A 21,651-nucleotide genomic window follows, 5' to 3' on the forward strand; every position below is an offset into this window, starting at 1 on the left:
CAACATGTTTAAATACAAAATGGATGAGGACTCAGGGTATCCTGCACTGGTGAGCACTGTAGAAGTTATTTTCACAAGGTGGCTGATGATCAATTTAAAAAATATCTAGCATTTGGGTGAAATTCGCAATCAATTAACACAGTGTATTGCTGTATTAATAGTAGTTAATTGCAGAACTGTGTAGTAATATAAAGAGAATCCATTATACAATGTTATGTTTTCATATTTCTTCCACCTCCTCTGAACGCCTCTCTGGACCACAGCAGACACTTCGTACCCTCGCATCCCTCACTGTGAAGCTGATAAAGTAATTAAAAATAACTCTGGGCTGAGGTCACAGTGATTTAATTGGATAAGCCTAAAAAATATTATTTCTTTGTACAGTCTGATATAGGGGCAGGACAGTGCCAAATCTACAAACATATGGCACGATGTTCTCTTCTCAAGTGCTAGCACACAAGCTTGCAGCCATGTACCATGCTCACACCATTGAACCATCATGCAAAGGTGTTCACTTGTTGTCTTGTACAGGTTTGCCATGAGAAGGTGTCCTTCCAGTATAAAATGCCTTGCTTATGCATACTTTGGATGTGTGCTGTAAAGTGCAACAAACATGCAGATTGAGAAATGTTTGGAGAAAAATAAACTTTTCTCCTACTTCGATCCTGCACCAAGGATGTATAATTTATTTTTGCAAAACCGGCCTATAAATCATTGTAGATTGGTTGCATGGGGAGGATCATTCATCACTCATAGGCATACTCTTGATAAAAAGTAGCGCAAAGTAGTAAAAAGCCTTGGGGTCATCATCTGCAACGACCTGTCCTTGAAACTACAAATCAATGCAGTAGTATCCTCCTGTTCCTTTCACCTTCGTAGAATTCTGAAGATCTGCAGATTTCTGACCAACGAGGCCCTCACTCTTGTCATTTTGGCCCTGGTCACCTCCCGTATTGACTATGCAAACTCACTCTATGTTAGCATTCCAGCATACCAGCTTTGCCGTTTACAGCTAGTACAAAACCAAGCAGCTAGGCTTTTTTTCCGTCAACCTAAGCATCAACATGTTAGCCCCCTGATGAAGAGCCTTCACTGGCTTCCGGTGGCTAAACGCTGTGTATTCAAATTGGGCTGCACCATCTTCTCGCTGGTCAGGCGCCCTGCTTTCATCTCCTCTAGGATCCACAGCTATGTACCCGCACGCGAACTCCGGTCCTCCAACCCAAATCTGCTTACTATCCCAACCTTTAAATGAAAAAAGCATGGTGGTCTCAGATTTTCCCTTCTGGCCCCCCATTTTTGGAACTCCCTCCAGAATGAGCAGAGATCTGTAACCTGTTACACCCAATTCAGAACTCTTCTCAAAACTCTTCTGTTCTCACAAGCTTATGAATAAAGCATTTGCTATCCTTCTGCCGTCTTCCTCCCGCTCCTAGCGCCATGAAACCGCTTTCTGTAAGCGCGCTTTATAAACAATTTTAACAGTATATATCACATAGTGCAAACTTGTGTTACTTTTAGTAAACATTCCAGTGAAAATCAAGTTTTGCACTGGAAAGTAAATCCCAAATCAGATTATAGCGGCAAGATAAGAGGTAGTGCTGATTTGATGAACCTTTACACATTATGGGAGCTTTTCTTCATGTTGCTACTTCTTATCAGGTGAAAAGCATGTCAGATCTTATCATTTTTTCTTTAAACTTAACTGCAAAATGAAAATAAACAGCAAGAAGTTAATGACTAATTAAGGCCCCGGTCTTGTGATATTATATCATGAGAATAACATATTTTATTGCCTCACAGATTGCATGGAATAATAACTTTACACATGGAAATTGCTCTCTTAGTAGTTAATGTGGTTTTTCCATACTTCCCAAATTTGGATAAATACCTTTTGTTAAAACAATAACAACATCACAAAATACATTGGTGTTGCCCCACTGCCTGGCTCGGAGCCAGTAGGTGAAGAATAGATGATCTTCTATCATTGTTTTGTTTTTTATTTGCCGCTCTGAGCCAGCATGTGCCGGGAGGGGCAGGGCTGAGACATGGGAGGGGGAGGAGGAGTGCTATGTGCACGAAGTTCTAAGTGCTCATGTGCATTTGGCCGGCCGTCTCCAACTTGGCTGCACTGAACAGCCAGGCTGGAGAAACCCCAGAGGCTCCCTGTCCTGAGCAGAGCATCTCATAGCATGAGAGCAGCGCGAGGATTGTACAGGGAGTCTGTCCCAGGGGCTGCTGGGACCAAGAAGAGCACAGGAGGGGAAAATTGATGTGGGAAATGGCTGGCAGGGTAAGGCAAGTTTGTTTCTTAATATTATTATTTATTGACACCCAGTGCTCCCCCCACACTCCCCCCCATGCTCCCCCTCCAGCCGTTCCTCCAGCCGTCCCTCCACCCGTCCCACTACCCTTTGTTTGTGGCAGCTGCCACTGCAAGCAATCACCATTAAGTTAGCCTGTCTGTGAAACTGCAGCCTTTTTTCCTTTTATTTTCCATAGAACAGCATATGCAAAGTGATAGCTCAGCGGGCCATCTGTAAACCCGCAATCCCTTTTTTACCATATCTACATTCCAACATTCCTTTGAAATATAGCAGCAACCGTTAAATGTTTTTTCAGTAATTAGACTTACTTTGTATTGCAATCTAACTGGTGGCATTTCTTTATATTAGAAATAATCCACTCTACCTTTCCAGTGAATATGTGTTTTCAACTGTGTTACCTTTGTGAATGGCCCCTTAATATCTTCCAAACTCTAACGAATCACACTCCGATTATAATCAATTGCAATTGCAGAGGAAGAAACACAAGTCATGCTCAAATCTCCAAGTCATATTTTCTGCATCAGGTACCAGAGTTGACCAATGTAGGCCATGCAGGTCTCCCTTAATCTTCTTTAGTGTCATATTTGCTTGAAATGTGTAAAAACAATGTTTACCAAACCTTGCATTATCTGACGTTTCCAAACTTTGTGTGCACTTGTTCAAACTCGTTTTCTCAGGTTGATTTTCTAAATGATGAATATGTCTGAGAATTAAGTGAGTTTCTCTACCAGAATCTTTTAACATTTCTTCTAGGATATATGGAGCACTTAATAGCTTATCTTTAAAATTAATATGTAATTATATATTGATCACCATTTGACTCACAAACTAACCATTGTTTTCCATTCTAGTCCCAGACTTGTCACAGGGTTGTGGAGTACTGTGTCTTATTCTCGACGACATCCACATATTGCAACCATCCTATTAATCATGATGTTACTAATGCACCTATGTAAAGTGGTTGCAACTGGATACTCACCAATGCACTGTAGACTCGCCACATCTTCCATGAAAATGTATTCTAAGGAGGGGGATGTGGTTTTTGGGATTTTAGCTGCAGTACATCAGGAGACTATTTATCCTTTTCCTAAAACGTTGTTCACAGAACCCCCTGCTCCTAGGCACTGTAAAAGGTAATCAAATATCTCCTGTACACAGTTTCCAATCTGTGTAGCTGTGGAGAATGATGCTACAATGTTTTAAAGTTTTGTGAGTGTTAATGAGTTTTCAGTGATGTTTTCTTACTTGGATTCTTGCTTCTAGAGCATTCTGCCACACACACGCATCCTGGTGAACATATGTAGTCTGAATTCAAGCAGATGTTATTTCTTGGAAGTTATGAGTATAGCACATCCTAAAATGCATTTCAATTCTTAATAGTCAGCTAGTGATGTTAGTTTTCTATTTTCACACATCTTCAGTATTGACATCCATTTCAAAATCATCTAAAGTTGTCTAAAGCACATTAATAATTCCGTTTTAGTATATATTCATTGAAAAATTGATATAGAGCAGAATAACATTAATGAATCTTATTTCAAGGTAAAGTAGTTGCTGATTTTTCTTTTTCTTAACAGTTGTGTATTTTAAAAGTTGACTAATTTCCATTTTCTTTCTTCCAAGTATCCTTTGTGGGTATCTAGTGTATCATTGATACTTCGTGCAAACCCTCAGCTACAAACAATGACATTGTACTACTGAATATTGACACCAACAATATTGTACCAGGGACAGAACATCAAGGACAAAATATCAAAGGTAAGTGCATATACCGAAATATGGATTTACTACTCTTAACTCCATGTCTACATACCTTGAAGATATATGTACCTCGTAGTTACATATATGTGGAGTTAGGCATAGAAAATCTAGACTTACCTGTTGATATTTGATGTTTGATTTTCGGCCCTCAATGTTCTGTCCCATCGATATTGTTGATTCGATATTGAGGGGGCACATCCAACAATACTTTGTAACAAAATATTTCGAAATATGATTAAACCCAATCTTTTTATGACTTCAAATCACCGGTTCTATTTTTCAGGATACTCATATAAACAGATACCTCGAATCCTGACTCTTATTTATTGAGCTATCTTGAGTCACAGGCTTTAATCAGACATAAAGGACAGGAACAGGACAGCCTGCATGGGAAGGGAATGAAGGCAGCTGCCGGGGACAGGATCTGGGAGCATAAGGGATAACTTTTAATATCAGTGCACAATATATATATATCAAAACAATTGCATTACATTCAATACAGTAGGCGTAGCAGTAGGCGTGACTCGTAGCAGTCGCGAAAGATAAGGGCAAAATGATGTAACAAGAAGGCGTGTACAGGGCGTAGACATAGACATGTGATGTAAACGTAACAGAAATGTCATAAACGGGGCGGAAACATGGAGGGGGCTACCTGAGCAGCTGGGACCTCTAACCTAGTGGTGCACGCAAACGGGCAATGACGTGTTACCAGGGAGAACTGGGGGCTATGACTTCTGTGCTAGAAGAGGAGACTAAAGTCTGGAGTGTCAGAGCGACATGTACCCGAGGCATATCTAGTATCTGGTGTTTAGAGTACATGTTGATAGAATCCAAAAGTTATCAGGGCAAAGGCTAATAGACGCTAAGACTGGTGCATGCATAATTCTACATGTATTGCGTGTGCGAGGAATATTCTATGAATATTAATACAGTATTTCTCTTACATGGAGACATAAAGGCTAGACCATGACGGAAACTATTGGTGCGATTGAGTAGCTCAGGAATGCAGAGAAGGAGGGCTGGACTGATAACTAGAAACATAACATATTCTTGGCAGACTGGGAGGCAGAGCCAGGCCGGGCCGGGCACTGCGAGGCAGGAAGTAAGTGAAGGGTCAGGGATGCAGGTGGGGGCTGTATCGCTCCTCGGAGAGGGTTCAGAAGACAGGAGCTGAATCTGAGTCCGGGCCCTTTTGAGGCCTAGAAACGGGGACAATTCAATGAATGAACGTGCACACTGTGAAATGTGGCAACGTAGGTTTACATAGGCCTAATATTCGTTGTTTTCAATGAGGACTGGAAACTAGCATACTAGAGGTGGACACAACTGTAATTGCGTCTTTAATCGATCAGAGGGGAATACATGCATATCGATCATGCACATATAACATAAGATGGGGAACACGTAGGCACATACAACATGGCAAAATTTACTTTTCCACATTCCCTCCTTGTGCCCTACGTTTCCATCAGGAAACATCAATATTCATGATACCATCTATCATTTCATATAGCATCATTTGCTCGTCTCGAATTGTCTTGGAACGGGGTTTAGGACTAGGAATACAAGAGGTAGCACACATGCTGCAAATCGCAGGGCCACATTGTATACAGAGGCAGCAACTGAATATGATCATTACTGCAATACCTAGGAATGACAATACTTTCCATCCCCAGGCAGATATGATACTCCAGAGCCAACCGGACCATGTCCAGGTGCCTGGATTCTGGTGTAACTGATGGGCAATTTTATGAAGTCTGGTTATAGCTGAATATACAGACGGTGCGTTATTAGGAATGAAAATGCAGCAACTAGATCCGATGACTCTACATGCTCCTCCTCTATCGGCCAGTATGACGTCAAGAACGAGACGATTTTGGAGCACGACAAATCTCATAGCAGATTGCTCTTCAGTTAAGTTACCTAGAGCAGAAGTAGTCTCATTCACTACTGCTTCAAGGGTTCTGGTTAACCTACGGATTAACTTACTATTCTGGATAGGTCCTATAAAGAAGAAAAAACCTTTATTGAAGTCTTGATATTGTTCTAGAGTAGTTTCAGTTTGATCGACAATTGGGGACTCGATCTCCCTTCTATGTCTGACGTGAACTAGATGTGTGTTTCTGTGATAATCAGATGGGGCTAGAAAAACTGGTGGCAGTAGGAAGGCAATGTAACATGTTCCATCCCAATCGAGGGGCAGACGAACATATGCGGTCTGACCACAAACAAAATAAGAATGACGTGAGGCTTTGAAAATAGATTTCCCACTGTCACTATACTCGACAGTAGTAGTACAATCACTATGTCCTACATGTGCGGAACCATTCTTTCTGACACATAATTCGCCTTTGACTGGTAGTACTGAAATAGCAGGCAAATCTGGAGTAGTATCGGACTGAACATTCAAAACCATGAAATTCGAGGAATAATTACCTAAATCATATACTTAATTTTCTAGATCTAACCCTGTTCTATGGGAGAGACCTTGCTTGTCTGGGAAACATGTTCTATGCAGAAGGGACATATCAGTTGAGGATGACGTTAACGTGGACCATGCTCCACACGAACCATTATGTGAAAACGGATAAGGAAAGAGTGGCAGAACTCCCTTCGGTGTCTGGAAAGGGGGGAATCGACCACACACCCAACAATTAGTGGCATTGCTGGTCTGGTGTGAATAGTGTAACATTCTGATAAATGTGTTATTTCGCATAGCAAGACGATAGGATAGCTCGTGAGGAGGCAGATCACTAAATGTGTGCTCTACTGTAGCATTAGAAAACTTATTTACATGTGAAACTGGAAAACCTAAATGTAAAGCATAACTTGTGCAGGTAACCATTAGACTCAAAAATAGCAAAAAACTTAGAACAACGATACATCTTATAGAGTTTTGACTAACTCTCTCACTATGGGGGTCTATCTCATACATGTCAGAAACCTGTCTAACCGTTTCACCCGAGAGGGACTTAGACAATTAAACTGGCTGACTTATTTTACTAGACCTGAGTTTCAATTTATACTCCTGTTGCGGAGTTTTCTCTAACAGGGGAACTTTAAGTTCAGAGTCTGTTTTTAGGCAGTCCTTAGCAAAAGTCTTTACTGGTAGTCCATGGAACTTCTTTATGTGGGACAGGTGGACCCATCCTTTCCTGCCCTCGAGTTTCACCGCAGTCCTTGTTGTAAGTAAGACGAGACGGGGCTCCTTCCAACGGGGCTCCAATGGACTTGAACGATCAAAATTCCGGACGAATACCAGATCGCCTGGAATGACTTCATGCGGTTTCACCTCGGTGTTGTCTGGAAATGCGGCGGCAACCTGTGAACGACAAGAGTGAAGGGCAGACATCAAGGAAGCTAGGTAATCTGTCAGCATATTACTGGAAACATCTGTAATACTGCGGGGTCTAGGTGTACCCCACATGTTTGGGGGGCGGCCGAATACGACCTCATACGGGGACAGACCTGATCTGGAATGTGCAACCATCCTCATGTAAAATAAAGCAACTGGCAGGGCAACTAGCCAGTCTACACCTTTTTCTCTAGATACTTTTGCAATGCGGATTTTCAGAGTTTGATTATGTCTCTCTACGAGACCGGCTGCTTCAGGATGGCGCACACAATGGAACTTCCACTGGTACCCTAACAGAAGGGAAACATGTTTCATAAGCTCGGATGAGAATGGCTGGCCGTTATCAGAATACACGACCCTAGGGAGTCCATAGCGGGGAAAGAATTCACGAACCAACTGCCTGGCAGTGGTCGCGGCTGTGTAATCTGGAACTGGATATGCTTCTGTCCACCTGGACAAAGCGCATACAACTACGAGGACATACTTGAAACCTCGACATCGCTCCATCTGAATATAATCCATCTGGAGGACTTCAAAAGGGTGGTCAGGAGGTTGGAATCCACCTTGTTCCACCGGGACACTTTTACCTGGATTGAACTGACAACATATCATACAGGTACGGACTTTCTGCTTGGCTGCAGCTCGTAAGTGCTTGTTGAACCAAAGGTTCTGAATACTGTCTAACATAGCTTTTTCTCCTAGATGTGCTGGACTATGTGCGGTATTAATAATGACTTGAACCATAGAGTCGGGGAGAAACCATGTGGCTTTTCCCTTCGTTAACCATCCTTGATCTGTCTGGACCCCTCCTTGTTCGGACCATTTCTTGATTTCTTCGGGAGTAGCATGTAACTGTATGTCTATGACATCTTGTGTAGGGTCCTTGACTGTCATACAAGTAGTCGGATCTGGAGTGAGTGTCTGTGTGGTGTTAACTGGAACGTCTGGGGTCTGAGCTGTAAGCTTAGCTGTTCGATCTGCTAGATCGTTACCTTGGGAAATGATGTCAGTAACTTTCGTATGTGCCTTGCACTTCATGATGGCGATAGCTGTCGGTAAATGTATTGCATCTAACAGAGCTTGAATGAGGAGACCATGCTGAATCTTGGTTCCATGAGAAGTCATGAAACCTCTCTCCTGCCAGAGCACTCCAAAGTCGTGTACGACTCCGAATGCATAACGTGAATCTGTATATATGTTTACTTTCAGGTTCTTGGCACGTATGCAGGCTTGGGTCAGAGCAACTAGCTCTGCTGCTTGAGCAGACAGGGTGTCAATACGATGTGTTTCTATAACTTCGGTGTCAGTAGTCACTGCATACGCGGCTACTAGTTCTCCTGTACTTGTTCTCATACATGAACCATCCACATAAAGTGTCAGGTCGGGATTAGGTAATGCAATATCTGTCAGGTCTTGTCTTGGCTTAGTCATAGTGTTAACAACTTCCACACAGTCATGTGTGGCAGGATTTGAAGTAACTGACGGTAACAGTGTAGCAGGATTTAAAATGTTGCAGCGTCTGATTTCTATGTGTGGCTGGAACAGTGTCAGTTCATAACCTGTTAAACGTGCAATTGTCAAGTGCTGAGTCTGTGTTCGGTTTAAAAGAACTTCCACGGAGTGTGGAACTTGTACTGTCAGGGAGTGTCCTAACACTATGGAATCACTTTGTCTGATAGCTAGAGCTGTGGCTGCAACTGACTTGATTCAGAAAAGGGGGTGGTGATGAACAGAGTGCCTGAATTAAGCAGACCACTCTTACCCAGTCCAAAGATCAGGGCTTGATCCATCACCGTTTTTTAGCTCACTGCACCATCCCAGCTCAGAACTTGGCTATATGCAAATTAGTCTATTCCTGTCCCAGTGCATGATGGGAACAGGGCAAACCAAACTACCAAGCCAATTCTTGTACTGGGAAGGAAACAAGCTTCCGGGGACCGGTTTCTGCCATTTCAGGCGTCTTCGGCCCGGCTTTCTTGAATCCTGATGGTGCAATGAGCAAGGGACTCACATCTGAGTATACCCTTCCACGCTTATGGTGGACAAAATGATTCAGAAAAGGGGGTGGTGATGAACAGAGTGCCTGAATTAAGCAGACCACTCTTACCCAGTCCAAAGATCAGGGCTTGATCCATCACCGTTTTTTAGCTCACTGCACCATCCCAGCTCAGAACTTGGCTATATGCAAATTAGTCTGTTCCTGTCCCCGGTAGCTTGTCTCCTTTCTGGTGAAGAATTGGCTTTGTAGTTTGGTCTGCCCTGTTCCCATGATGCACTGGGCCAGGGACAGACTAATTTGCATATAGCCAGGTTCTGAGCTGGGATGGGGCAGTGAGATAAATAACGGTGATGGATCAAGCCCTGATCTTTGGACTGGGTAAGAGTGGTCTGCTTAATTCAGACACTCTGTTCATCACCACCCCCTTTTCTGTATCGTTTTTGGCCACTATAGGTGTGGCAGGGTATACTCAGACATGAGTCCCTTTCTCACTGCTCCATCAGGATTCAAGCAAGCCGGGCCGAAGAGGCTGAAATGCCAGAAACCGGTCCCCGGTAGCTTGTCTCCTTTCTGGTGAAGAATTGGCTTTGTAGTTTGGTCTGCCCTGTTCCCATGATGCACTGGGCCAGGGACAGACTAATTTGCATATAGCCAGGTTCTGAGCTGGGATGGGGCAGTGAGATAAATAACGGTGATGGATCAAGCCCTGATCTTTGGACTGGGTAAGAGTGGTCTGCTTAATTCAGACACTCTGTTCATCACCACCCCCTTTTCTGTATCGTTTTTGGCCACTATAGGTGTGGCAGGGTATACTCAGACATGAGTCCCTTTCTCACTGCTCCATCAGGATTCAAGCAAGCCGGGCCGAAGAGGCTGAAATGCCAGAAACCGGTCCCCGGTAGCTTGTCTCCTTTCTGGTGAAGAATTGGCTTTGTAGTTTGGTCTGCCCTGTTCCCATGATGCACTGGGCCAGGGACAGACTAATTTGCATATAGCCAGGTTCTGAGCTGGGATGGGGCAGTGAGATAAATAACGGTGATGGATCAAGCCCTGATCTTTGGACTGGGTAAGAGTGGTCTGCTTAATTCAGACACTCTGTTCATCACCACCCCCTTTTCTGTATCGTTTTTGGCCACTATAGGTGTGGCAGGGTATACTCAGACATGAGTCCCTTTCTCACTGCTCCATCAGGATTCAAGCAAGCCGGGCCGAAGAGGCTGAAATGCCAGAAACCGGTCCCCGGTAGCTTGTCTCCTTTCTGGTGAAGAATTGGCTTTGTAGTTTGGTCTGCCCTGTTCCCATGATGCACTGGGCCAGGGACAGACTAATTTGCATATAGCCAGGTTCTGAGCTGGGATGGGGCAGTGAGATAAATAACGGTGATGGATCAAGCCCTGATCTTTGGACTGGGTAAGAGTGGTCTGCTTAATTCAGACACTCTGTTCATCACCACCCCCTTTTCTGTATCGTTTTTGGCCACTATAGGTGTGGCAGGGTATACTCAGACATGAGTCCCTTTCTCACTGCTCCATCAGGATTCAAGCAAGCCGGGCCGAAGAGGCTGAAATGCCAGAAACCGGTCCCCGGTAGCTTGTCTCCTTTCTGGTGAAGAATTGGCTTTGTAGTTTGGTCTGCCCTGTTCCCATGATGCACTGGGCCAGGGACAGACTAATTTGCATATAGCCAGGTTCTGAGCTGGGATGGGGCAGTGAGATAAATAACGGTGATGGATCAAGCCCTGATCTTTGGACTGGGTAAGAGTGGTCTGCTTAATTCAGACACTCTGTTCATCACCACCCCCTTTTCTGTATTGCAACTGACTTGAGGCACGCAGGCAGAGCCTGGGCTACTGAATCTAATGTGCTCGAGAAATAAGCACAGGGCTTGTATTGTCCTGCTTGATCTTGTGTGAGAACAGATAATGCAGTACCATCACGTTCTGTGACAAAAAGTGTAAAAGGCTTACTGTAGTTCGGTGTTGCTAGAACTGGTGCTTGACATAAGGCTTTCTTTAACTCATTGAAAACAAGTGTATGTTCCTGGGTCCAAGGGAGGACAGTCGATACGGCTGCCTCCTGTGTCGTTAACTGTATCAGTGGCTTGGCTAGAAATGCATACTGAGGAATCCATTGTCTGCAGTAAGAAGTGAGGCCGATAAAAGCTCGTACCTCCTTCTGTGTCTTGGGCTGTGGAAGACTCGCTATTAACTGGATACGGTCTGGTGTCAACTGCCTACCCCACTTGGACAGTAAGTGGCCTAAGTAGATCACTTGCTGGACACAGAATTGTAATTTGAAAGGGGACACCTTGTGCCCCTGCTCGGCCAGAAAATACAGAACCGTAAGTGACGCTCGCTCGCAGTCACGTTCAGAACGGGCTGTGATCAGTAGATCATCGACATACTGGAGCAGGGCAGTGTCAGTTGGCATGTGAATATTGTCTAGTTGTCTCTTAAGTGCTTGACTGTAAATGCTAGGGCTTTCTGTGAAACCTTGAGGAGCTCGTGTGAATTTATAGCTCCTTCCATTTAAACAAAAACCAAAAAGGTACTGGCTGTCTGGATGAATGGGGACACTGAAAAAAGCGTTCTTGAGATCGATAACTGTGAAAAACGTAGCTTCAGAATCAATGGCTGTTAATAGGGATGAAATATCTGGGACTACTGGATACTGAGGTATGATACATTTATTAAGCTTTCGAAGGTCAATCACTAATCGATATACTGGAGGTACATTTGGATCAGTACGTTTCAAGACTGGAATGATAGGAGAATTACATACATTGGAGTCAGTTTCTACAACCACTCCTTGAGCAATAAGCTCGTCAATAATTTTGGATAAGGCTGCTACAGCCTCAGGTGGCAATCTGTACTGTCTGATTCGTGGCAATACTATACCTTGTTTGAGAGTCACACGATGGGGTGTGATGTGCATACATCCTACATCAGTTGGACCTTGCGCCCATAAATACTGTGGTATATTCATTAATCTTGGATCAAAATCACGTAATACATAATGACCTTTAAAGTCTCTGAGAAACAAACGGACCCCTTCTGGGGAGCAGCAAATTACTGCACCTAATTCTTTTAATGTTTTGATGCCTAACAAATTTTCTGGACATGACCTCGTGAGTAACAAATCAGTAGTTCGGGACAATGGACCTACTTCTAGAGTAATTGGTTTTGAAATTTCATTAACAATCGGCTTTCCTGAAAATCCAAGGGAAACATTTTTAGAGCCTGAGAGCGGAGCCCCTGGAACCTCGTCATGACTGATAGTAGTCCTACTTGCCCCTGTATCAATCAAAAACTTTCTGTCTTTCCCTAATACTTGACTGTGTACATAGGGACCCTCTTGATCTACAGGTATCTCGATGAGAGGCAAGCCTACCTCCCTCTCTAGGCTGTTTCATGAATACTGTTGATACTCTGGATACTCTGACTGAGCATACTGGTACATCTGCTGTGTAACATGCTGTGTTGCAGCGATAGGCTGCAGTGCTGGAACTGTCTGTTGTGCATTCTGTGGTGGCTGAGAAGTCTGTGAAACTTGTTCTTGTCTAGGCGGACGTGGTCTCTCTTTTGTCTTACCAGTAGCAATGTTGTGTTTCAGAACTGCACACTCGTTTATAAAATGACCTGGCTGTTTACAATAATTGCAAGTCCCTTTAACGGGAGCTGCAGGATGACTGGCTTGATTCGGACCCCTCTTCTGACTGTCTTGTGGAACAGATTGTGCAACTAATACTTTCATTTTCGTGTCTTTCATACGTCTCCTTTCGTGTTCTTGCTCTTCCCTGATTCTATTCTGGTGATACTGGAGCATCTGTAGCATTTGTGACGGAGTATTAGCTTGCCAACTACTTTCGACTTTCAATACTCGATTTTTAACTTGTGGACTTGAATTCTCGACTAGTTTGGTAACAAAAAGATGAGGGTACGATTCGCTACCCGTCTTCAGACCACTGTTAATAATAAAACATTTTTCAAATCTAGAATAAAAATCACTAGTGTCTTCATCCTGTTTCTGTTTACAAGCTGAGATTGCATCCCAATCTTCCTTTTTCGTGGCTAGTAACCTTGGCAAAACCTGTATCAATAACTCGGGCAATTCTTTAACTTTACCCCCTAGACCGGTACCTGGCACTCGTGAAGTATCTTCAGCTTCTAGAGCTGTCCAATCTATCTTTTTCTCTCCCACCTCCCATTCTTTTTCCTTCAGTTTTTCATATACCCCTGGGGGCAACAGGACCTTTAACATTTTAATGATATCAGGATACTTGTATTCTCCCATACGGAGCATGTCCTTTAATTCTCGATGGAACCCTGCTGGATCTTTGTCGTGACAGGGAATTAACTTTTTCATCTCTAAGAGTTCCATCTTTGTGATAGGGGTGTAAACAAATACTCGTTCTAGATCACCACCCGTTGTCCTAACTGGGTGTACTTCTCGCAACGGATGCTGTCTATCTATGTAAAATGATTTACTTTCTGGAGGTGAGACATGAACAAAATGCGGATTCAGAAACGTTCCATATTTGTGGCGCTGTTCTAGAATGATACTAATTAAATCGGTACCAAGACCTTTCCATCCATACTGGAGTAACTCGTTCAGAACATCATGTAACGGACCTGGATCAGAATGCTGTCCCTCATACAGTGTAATGAGGTGCTGGATCATATACATACCCACCAGTCGCTGTTCGGCTGGGGGCAGTTTCAGAAACATTTGTGCCACTATTTCGTCAGGAAAAGTGGTAGAATCAGTAGTCCACCGGACTGCTGATCGGGCTAGTTCTTGTTCATGCATGGTACTAAGTTCACTATAACCGATTCGTGATTTCAGAATGAGATCGGTAGCTTGAAATACTTGCTCAAGAGAACCCTGTTCTGGTACTGGAGGAGGGAAAACTTTCTTGTGTTCTAGGCGTGAATGTCGGTCGGGAAGTCTAGTTCTACCTACATACGCTATTCTGGAGGGATTCTCGCTGTCTACCTCTTCAGTAGAAGAGTCATTTTCCTTCTCGGATACTTGTATTGCTTTTCGTTTCTCGTGTAACTTTATTATTTCCCTACGGATTTTCTTGTACATACTCTCTATACAGTTCTGTGTCTTGTGTCTTCCCTCGGCTATATGGTCACTCCACCTGGTCAGGACTTTCATTTCTTCCGGATCTTTATCTGGATAATCTTGTTCTCTTATTAAACAATTAATTAGAAACTTTAAAAGCATGAGTTGAATCTCGACTTTTCTTTGAACCATGGCGTCGCCAATACTTTCTGGATCGACTCCTGTACGGATGAAACGATATATTCTGTCTAGATAACCTTTCATATTCGGTAGGGTGTCCAAATATTCGGTCACCCGCCTTACATGTAATGAATACAGGACCATATCATTATCGCCTGGGACTGGATCATAACGGCATTCAGTAAGGGCTCGCTTGATATCTGCAACGGACTGGAGTTTGGGCGAACGCTGTAACGCTCGTTCATGTAACTCGAGAAGTGTCAGACGTCTGTGTTGAGGCGGGGTTCCAGGAGGACTTCCCCCCGTGGCCCCTAGACTAGAAGCGTCGACGGGTATTGTACGTGCTGGCAGAGTGACTGATGTAGCAGGTACAAGTACTGTAGGCTGGACCGGGGGTACCGTAACAGGTACTGTAACGGGTGCCCCGGTGGCTGGAGGAACAGGAATTACATTATTTGCTGGAGCTGGCGGAACAGGATTTGCATATTCTGGGACTGTGTCGTCCAATTAGGACGAGAGAAAAATATCAGCTGCGGTCGGTTTGTGACGTAGCTTAATCGGAACTAATGGCGGCGGAAAATTACATTGGGCTTCCGGAGTTGCTATCGTCAAGCCCTCGGCAAGAAGAGGATACATACCCTTAATAAGGGCATTTCTCTGTCTGTCTGACTGTTCGGCTTTAACTCGTTCACCTACTTCGATTAATTCCCTTTCTTGGGCTCTTTCTGAGGATTCCCTACTTAATTCTGTTTTTCTGATTTCTTTTTCCGTTCTTCTATGAGATTCTTTGCGCCATAACTCGATGGCATCTTTCTGGGACTGTCTGGATTTCTTTTTCCATAATACTTCTTCTACTCGCATGATGCACTCGGCATCCCACGTACCTGATACGGGCCATCTATATTTCTCTTCTAATTCCTTGGTGTACTCCACCCATAAGTCTAGATATAATATGGCACTTAAGCCATGCTTATGATACATAAAATGACCTGGACTGTCCCTAGGCGGGACAGGAACTGCTTCCTCGAGCAGACCTTTTCTGGTTTTTAACTGACTTAATTTCGAGAACAGAGGCATGATTTAGGCTGGAGTCTGGGCACAATACAATACACGATAAACACAATAATAACTGGAAAAAACAAATCACTCATACCACGACATTGAAAACACATGAAATAACATTTAAAATAACAGTTCGGACAAAATACTACCTGGAATACTGAGAACAGAACACATGAATTTCTCGAGAACAGAACTTACTAGAATGACTAGATGTACTGCTAAAACAGCACGAAACTTACCGGTCCCATAAAGAGACACGTCAGGACCCGCGTCCACCTAGGTGAACACTTCGTGTTGGATCTGCGTACCCAAACCCACGGACCAGAGACAAATTAATTGACCCTGTCTAGATACTACCCCAGCAACGGTACTCACCGGGCAGCAAGAACGGAAGGCCTCGGACTGGACTGGACTGCTACAACGACGGACTACGAACTTCGGACTTCAGTTACAGGTGGGCCTCTGGATACCTCGTACCTTGGACTCTCGGCTTGGGCTCTGGTCGGGACTCGCCGCGTTCCTCCACCGCCTCGTCTGGACGCTGGACCGCAACCTCCGTCTCCTCCGTGGGCCTGAGGGATACTTGAAGCAGAAATATCTGCACGTGCACGGTATGGTTCCGTCACGGCTGCAGAGGATCAGGGGGCCTGCGTGGCTTCTCCGGCGCGTGGGGAAAGGGCAAGTCCCTATTCGGGCGCCATTATGTGGTAAATAAATAATTAATTACCGGTTCTATTTTTCAGGATACTCATATAAACAGATAGCTCAATAAATAAGAGTCAGGATTCGAGGTATCTTGAGTCACAGGCTTTAATCAGACATAAAGGACAGGAACAGGACAGCCTGCATGGGAAGGGAATGAAGGCAGCTGCCGGGGACAGGATCTGGGAGCATAAGGGATAACTTTTAATATCAGTGCACAATATATATATATCAAAACAATTGCATTACATTCAATACAGTAGGCGTAGCAGTAGGCGTGACTCGTAGCAGTCGCGAAAGATAAGGGCAAAATGATGTAACAAGAAGGCGTGTACAGGGCGTATACATAGACATGTGATGTAAACGTAACAGAAATGTCATAAACGGGGCGGAAACATGGAGGGGGCTACCTGAGCAGCTGGGACCTCTAACCTAGTGGTGCACGCAAACGGGCAATGACGTGTTACCAGGGAGAACTGGGGGCTATGACTTCTGTGCTAGAAGAGGAGACTAAAGTCTGGAGTGTCAGAGCGACATGTACCCGAGGCATATCTAGTATCTGGTGTTTAGAGTACATGTTGATAGAATCCAAAACTTATCAGGGCAAAGGCTAATAGACGCTAAGACTGGTGCATGCATAATTCTACATGTATTGCGTGTGCGAGGAATATTCTATGAATATTAATACAGTATTTCTCTTACATGGAGACATAAAGGCTAGACCATGACGGAAACTATTGGTGCGATTCAGTAGCTCAGGAATGCAGAGAAGGAGGGCTGGACTGATAACTAGAAACATAACATATTCTTGGCAGACTGGGAGGCAGCGCCAGGCCGGGCCGGGCACTGCGAGGCAGGAAGTAAGTGAAGGGTCAGGGATGCAGGTGGGGGCTGTATCGCTCCTCGGAGAGGGTTCAGAAGACAGGAGCTGAATCTGAGTCCGGGCCCTTTTGAGGCCTAGAAACGGGGACAATTCAATGAATGAACGTGCACACTGTGAAATGTGGCAACGTAGGTTTACATAGGCCTAATATTCGTTGTTTTCAATGAGGACTGGAAACTAGCATACTAGAGGTGGACACAACTGTAATTGCGTCTTTAATCGATCAGAGGGGAATACATGCATATCGATCATGCACATATAACATAAGATGGGGAACACGTAGGCACATACAACATGGCAAAATTTACTTTTCCACAGTGTTAATGAGTTTTCAGTGATGTTTTCTTACTTGGATTCTTGCTTCTAGAGCATTCTGCCACACACACACATCCTGGTGAACATATGTAGTCTGAATTCAAGCAGATGTTATTCCTTGGAAGTTATGAGTATAGCACATCCTAAAATGCATTTCAATTCTTAATAGTCAGCTAGTGATGTTAGTTTTCTATTTTCACACATCTTCAGTATTGACATCCATTTCAAAATCATCTAAAGTTGTCTAAAGCACATTAATAATTCCATTTTAGTATATATTCATTGAAAAATTGATATAGAGCAGAATAACATTAATGAATCTTATTTCAAGGTAAAGTAGTTGCTGATTTTTCTTTTTCTTAACAGTTGTGTATTTTAAAAGTTGACTAATTTCCATTTTCTTTCTTCCAAGTATCCTTTGTGGGTATCTAGTGTATCATTGATACTTCGTGCAAACCCTCAGCTACAAACAATGACATTGTACTACTGAATATTGACACCAACAATATTGTACCAGGGACAGAACATCAAGGACAAAATATCAAAGGTAAGTGCATATACCGAAATATGGATTTACTACTCTTAACTCCATGTCTACATACCTTGAAGATATATGTACCTCGTAGTTACATATATGTGGAGTTAGGCATAGAAAATCTAGACTTACCTGTTGATATTTGATGTTTGATTTTCGGCCCTCAATGTTCTGTCCCATCGATATTGTTGATTCGATATTGAGGGGGCACATCCAACAATACTTTGTAACAAAATATTTCGAAATATGATTAAACCCAATCTAAAAATACTTTTATGACTTCAAATCAAAAATAAACAGTGACAAAGCTAATAGGCCGGCCTTTCATGTTCTGATCCATGCAAAAGAAAAATACATGTTGGTTTTTGCAAGTGTTAACACATACACTTCTGAGAATATAGAGAATGTGCATAGAACATTCAAAGAAATGTATTCAATTTAGAGTCTGCATGCTAGTTTCATGTTGGGCATCAAAATCTGAGTTTTCCTATTTTAACTCCTGAACGAGTCTTTGCTTTCCTCTACAGCATAAACAGCTGAACAGAATCACTTGAAACTTGGCATGAAAATCACACGTTAAAAATACAGTGCCTTTTCTTGGTCAGTGTTAAATCCTTTGAGCTTTTCAAAGAATTAGGGTTACAGCAATGTCCCATGTGGGCTTCACAGAGGTAAAATGTAGCAGATATCTGGACTGCTTCTCCACAGATTTTCCATGAACCAGGTTTTGATTGAAAAGGGGAGCTTTATTCCTTTTGCCCATACTCTGGTTTGCAACCCTGAAAAATCTGACTGGCTGACTACAAAACCGATTTTTATTTTGCAGCAGCCATTACAAAACACAGGTGTCGGTTTCCAAATCCTGAGCAAAAAAATGAAGGAACCTTAAGGCTCAAAGGGAGCATCCCCTAATACATTGGCACAGGTGGGAGGGTCCAAAAGGGACCAAATATAAATAAAAGTAGATTGTGTTGTGCAGTGCGCAGACCCAGCAACGGGGGACGCCTCAGGGTCCGCAACACTCTTGAACAATGGCTCTTGGACATTTGTGTAGGAATCCTGTCAAGTTACCTGTGGTCCAACAAGACACAATAGTCTATTGGGGATTATAATATATTATGGAACTCCCTCCCTTTGCCATTCGGTGTGAAACCAACCATCTGGTCTTCCGAAAACGAAAAAAAACCTTCTTGTTTCTATAAACTGATATGTAGTTCATGAACTTTGGCCTCTAGTGCTGGGATGCCTTTGGTAACCATAAATGTTTTACAATTACAATTACAATAACCCCATTTTGGGGTGCACTAACCAAAAAAATACATACGTACATACATAGGGTCTGCCTGAAATCGGTGAAGAGCAGGGGTTAGTTAGCTGGCTGAGGCGGGTTGTGCACCAAGTCTGTTGCCTACTTCCACTGTGCACCGCTGAAAGCAGTGCAACTCAGGCTTGGCCTTCCAGAGTGGGTTAAGCATTGGGCTTGGAAAAATGCAAGGCCTTTACCCAATACATTCTGAGCATGCCTGAATGCCAAAAGTCAGGCACAGTAAAGCTATGATTAAAAAAACGTAACATATATTTAAGAAGGATTCTGAACTTGACTTAAAAGCATCGTTAAAGTGCAGCTATGGGTATGAATTAAAACCAAAAAGTAACTTACATTTGTGAGTTATGCTTTGATAATAGTCTAGATCTCACACAACAGCCGTTCAAACCAAACCTTGAATATCTTATGCAATGCTTATGACCCAATTCTATTTATACCAATAAATAGGAACACCTAAAAGCACAATGCAAATACATGACAACAATCAAACCAATGAATAAGTCTACATATGTACTTTATCTGTAGGATTACACACAAAGGGGCATATTATCAAGAAAGGCGATACAATTATCGCCGCTTTAGCAGCAGGAAACTGGTGATAATGGCCTTGATAATATGCCCTTGTGAATTCCCATAGCAGCCCAGGTTAACACCAGAACTTTGGCTGCTATGGGAATTCACAAGTACATATTATCAAGGCCATTATCGCTGCATTAGCGGCAGTTTCCTGCTACTAAAGCTGCGATAATTTTATCGCCTTTCTTGATAATATGCCCCTATATTTGTAATACAAATAAGTATAGCTCATGCCCTAAAATAACTATAACTAACTCCCTTTCCATGTACTTCAAATTACCCCACATACGACATCACTCGTGGCATGATCTGTGACATCACTGATAATATCACTTCAAATTATATAATTGATGACAAGATTGTGCATGGTGGGTTGCATGATTTCTGGCAGGTGCTGCATCCATTGCTTATCATAACTAGAGCATGTCTGTAGATTGATGAGTGATGAGTCTGAGCTAGAATCCTAACTGAGGACCGATTCACAGAATGAACTTACTACTAAATCCTAAACGTACTACTATTTGGTATTCACAGAATGCACCTACTACTTTCGGGATTCACAGAGTGAACTTACTACTTTTGGGATTCACAGAATGAACTTACTACTTTCGGTATTCACAGAATATATTTAAGACTATTAACTTTACGTCCGCACTCGGGCCGGAAATTCCGGCCAGGAGGCGGAGTTTCTGACCCGGAGGCGGAGCTTCCGGCTTGGGGCGGAGCTTGCGGCCCAGACGTGGAGATTTCAGCAATGGCTAAACCCCCACCTCCGAGTCGGAAGCTCTGTCTCAAAGCCACAAACTCCGCCTCCGGGCCACAAGCTCCACCCCCAAGTCAGAAGCCCCGCCTCAGGGCCGGAAACTCCGCCTCCGGGCCAGAATTTCTGGCCCGAGTGCGGACGTAAAGTTAGTAGTCTTAAATCTATTCTGTGAATACCGAAAGTAGTAAGTTCACTCTGTGAATCCCGAAAGTAGTAAGTGCATTCTGTGAATACCAAATAGTAGTAAGTTTAGGATTTAGTCTTAAATTCATTCTGTGAATCGGGCCCACAGATTTTAAGTGTGCTATTTCATACATTCCATTGGTTTCTTAGGATGTATCACTCAGCTCTGCTCAATTCACATTGTGCATGGCAGAGTTGGACATGCAACCACTGCAGCAACCATGCCCTGCGTCCAACCTCTAGCCTCTGCCTAACCCACCCTTCACATGCTTTTAGCCATGCACAGTAGGGGTCAGCTGCACGGCCTGGCAGATAAGGGTTAATATCATATTCCTTTAGCGCATGACAAACAACACTCAATAATTGATTGACCGGTCTCTACTTTTACTTTTAAAAGGAGGAGCACTCTAATATGCACACACTACTTAGTACAATGCATGAATTCACAAGATGAACAGGTTGGCAATGGTGATAACCTATAAAAGTTGATACTCCCGCCAGGCATGATCACTGACCCCACAATACCCCTTAAAAATGTTGTAAGCTATATAAAGGGGTGCAAGTATTAAATTCCAGTGTACTTTCATGACATTATCAGAATCTTAAAAGCTAAA

General features: G+C 43.3%; 1 protein-coding gene across 1 annotated transcript in view; it reads left to right on the forward strand.

The window, feature by feature from the left end:
• Positions 1-3,308: 3,308 nt before the first annotated feature.
• The window catches only part of LOC144783896 (extracellular calcium-sensing receptor-like), a 61,489-nt gene continuing 43,146 nt past the window's right edge, over positions 3,309-21,651 (forward strand). Inside the window, exon 1 of the mRNA XM_078662638.1 lies at positions 3,309-3,460. Coding sequence (XP_078518764.1) covers positions 3,309-3,460 — 152 coding nt within the window. The remainder of the gene's footprint in view (positions 3,461-21,651) is intronic.

The sequence above is a fragment of the Lissotriton helveticus genome, chromosome 10 (genome assembly GCF_964261635.1).
Source record: "Lissotriton helveticus chromosome 10, aLisHel1.1, whole genome shotgun sequence".
NCBI classification, from domain to species: Eukaryota; Metazoa; Chordata; class Amphibia; order Caudata; family Salamandridae; genus Lissotriton; species Lissotriton helveticus.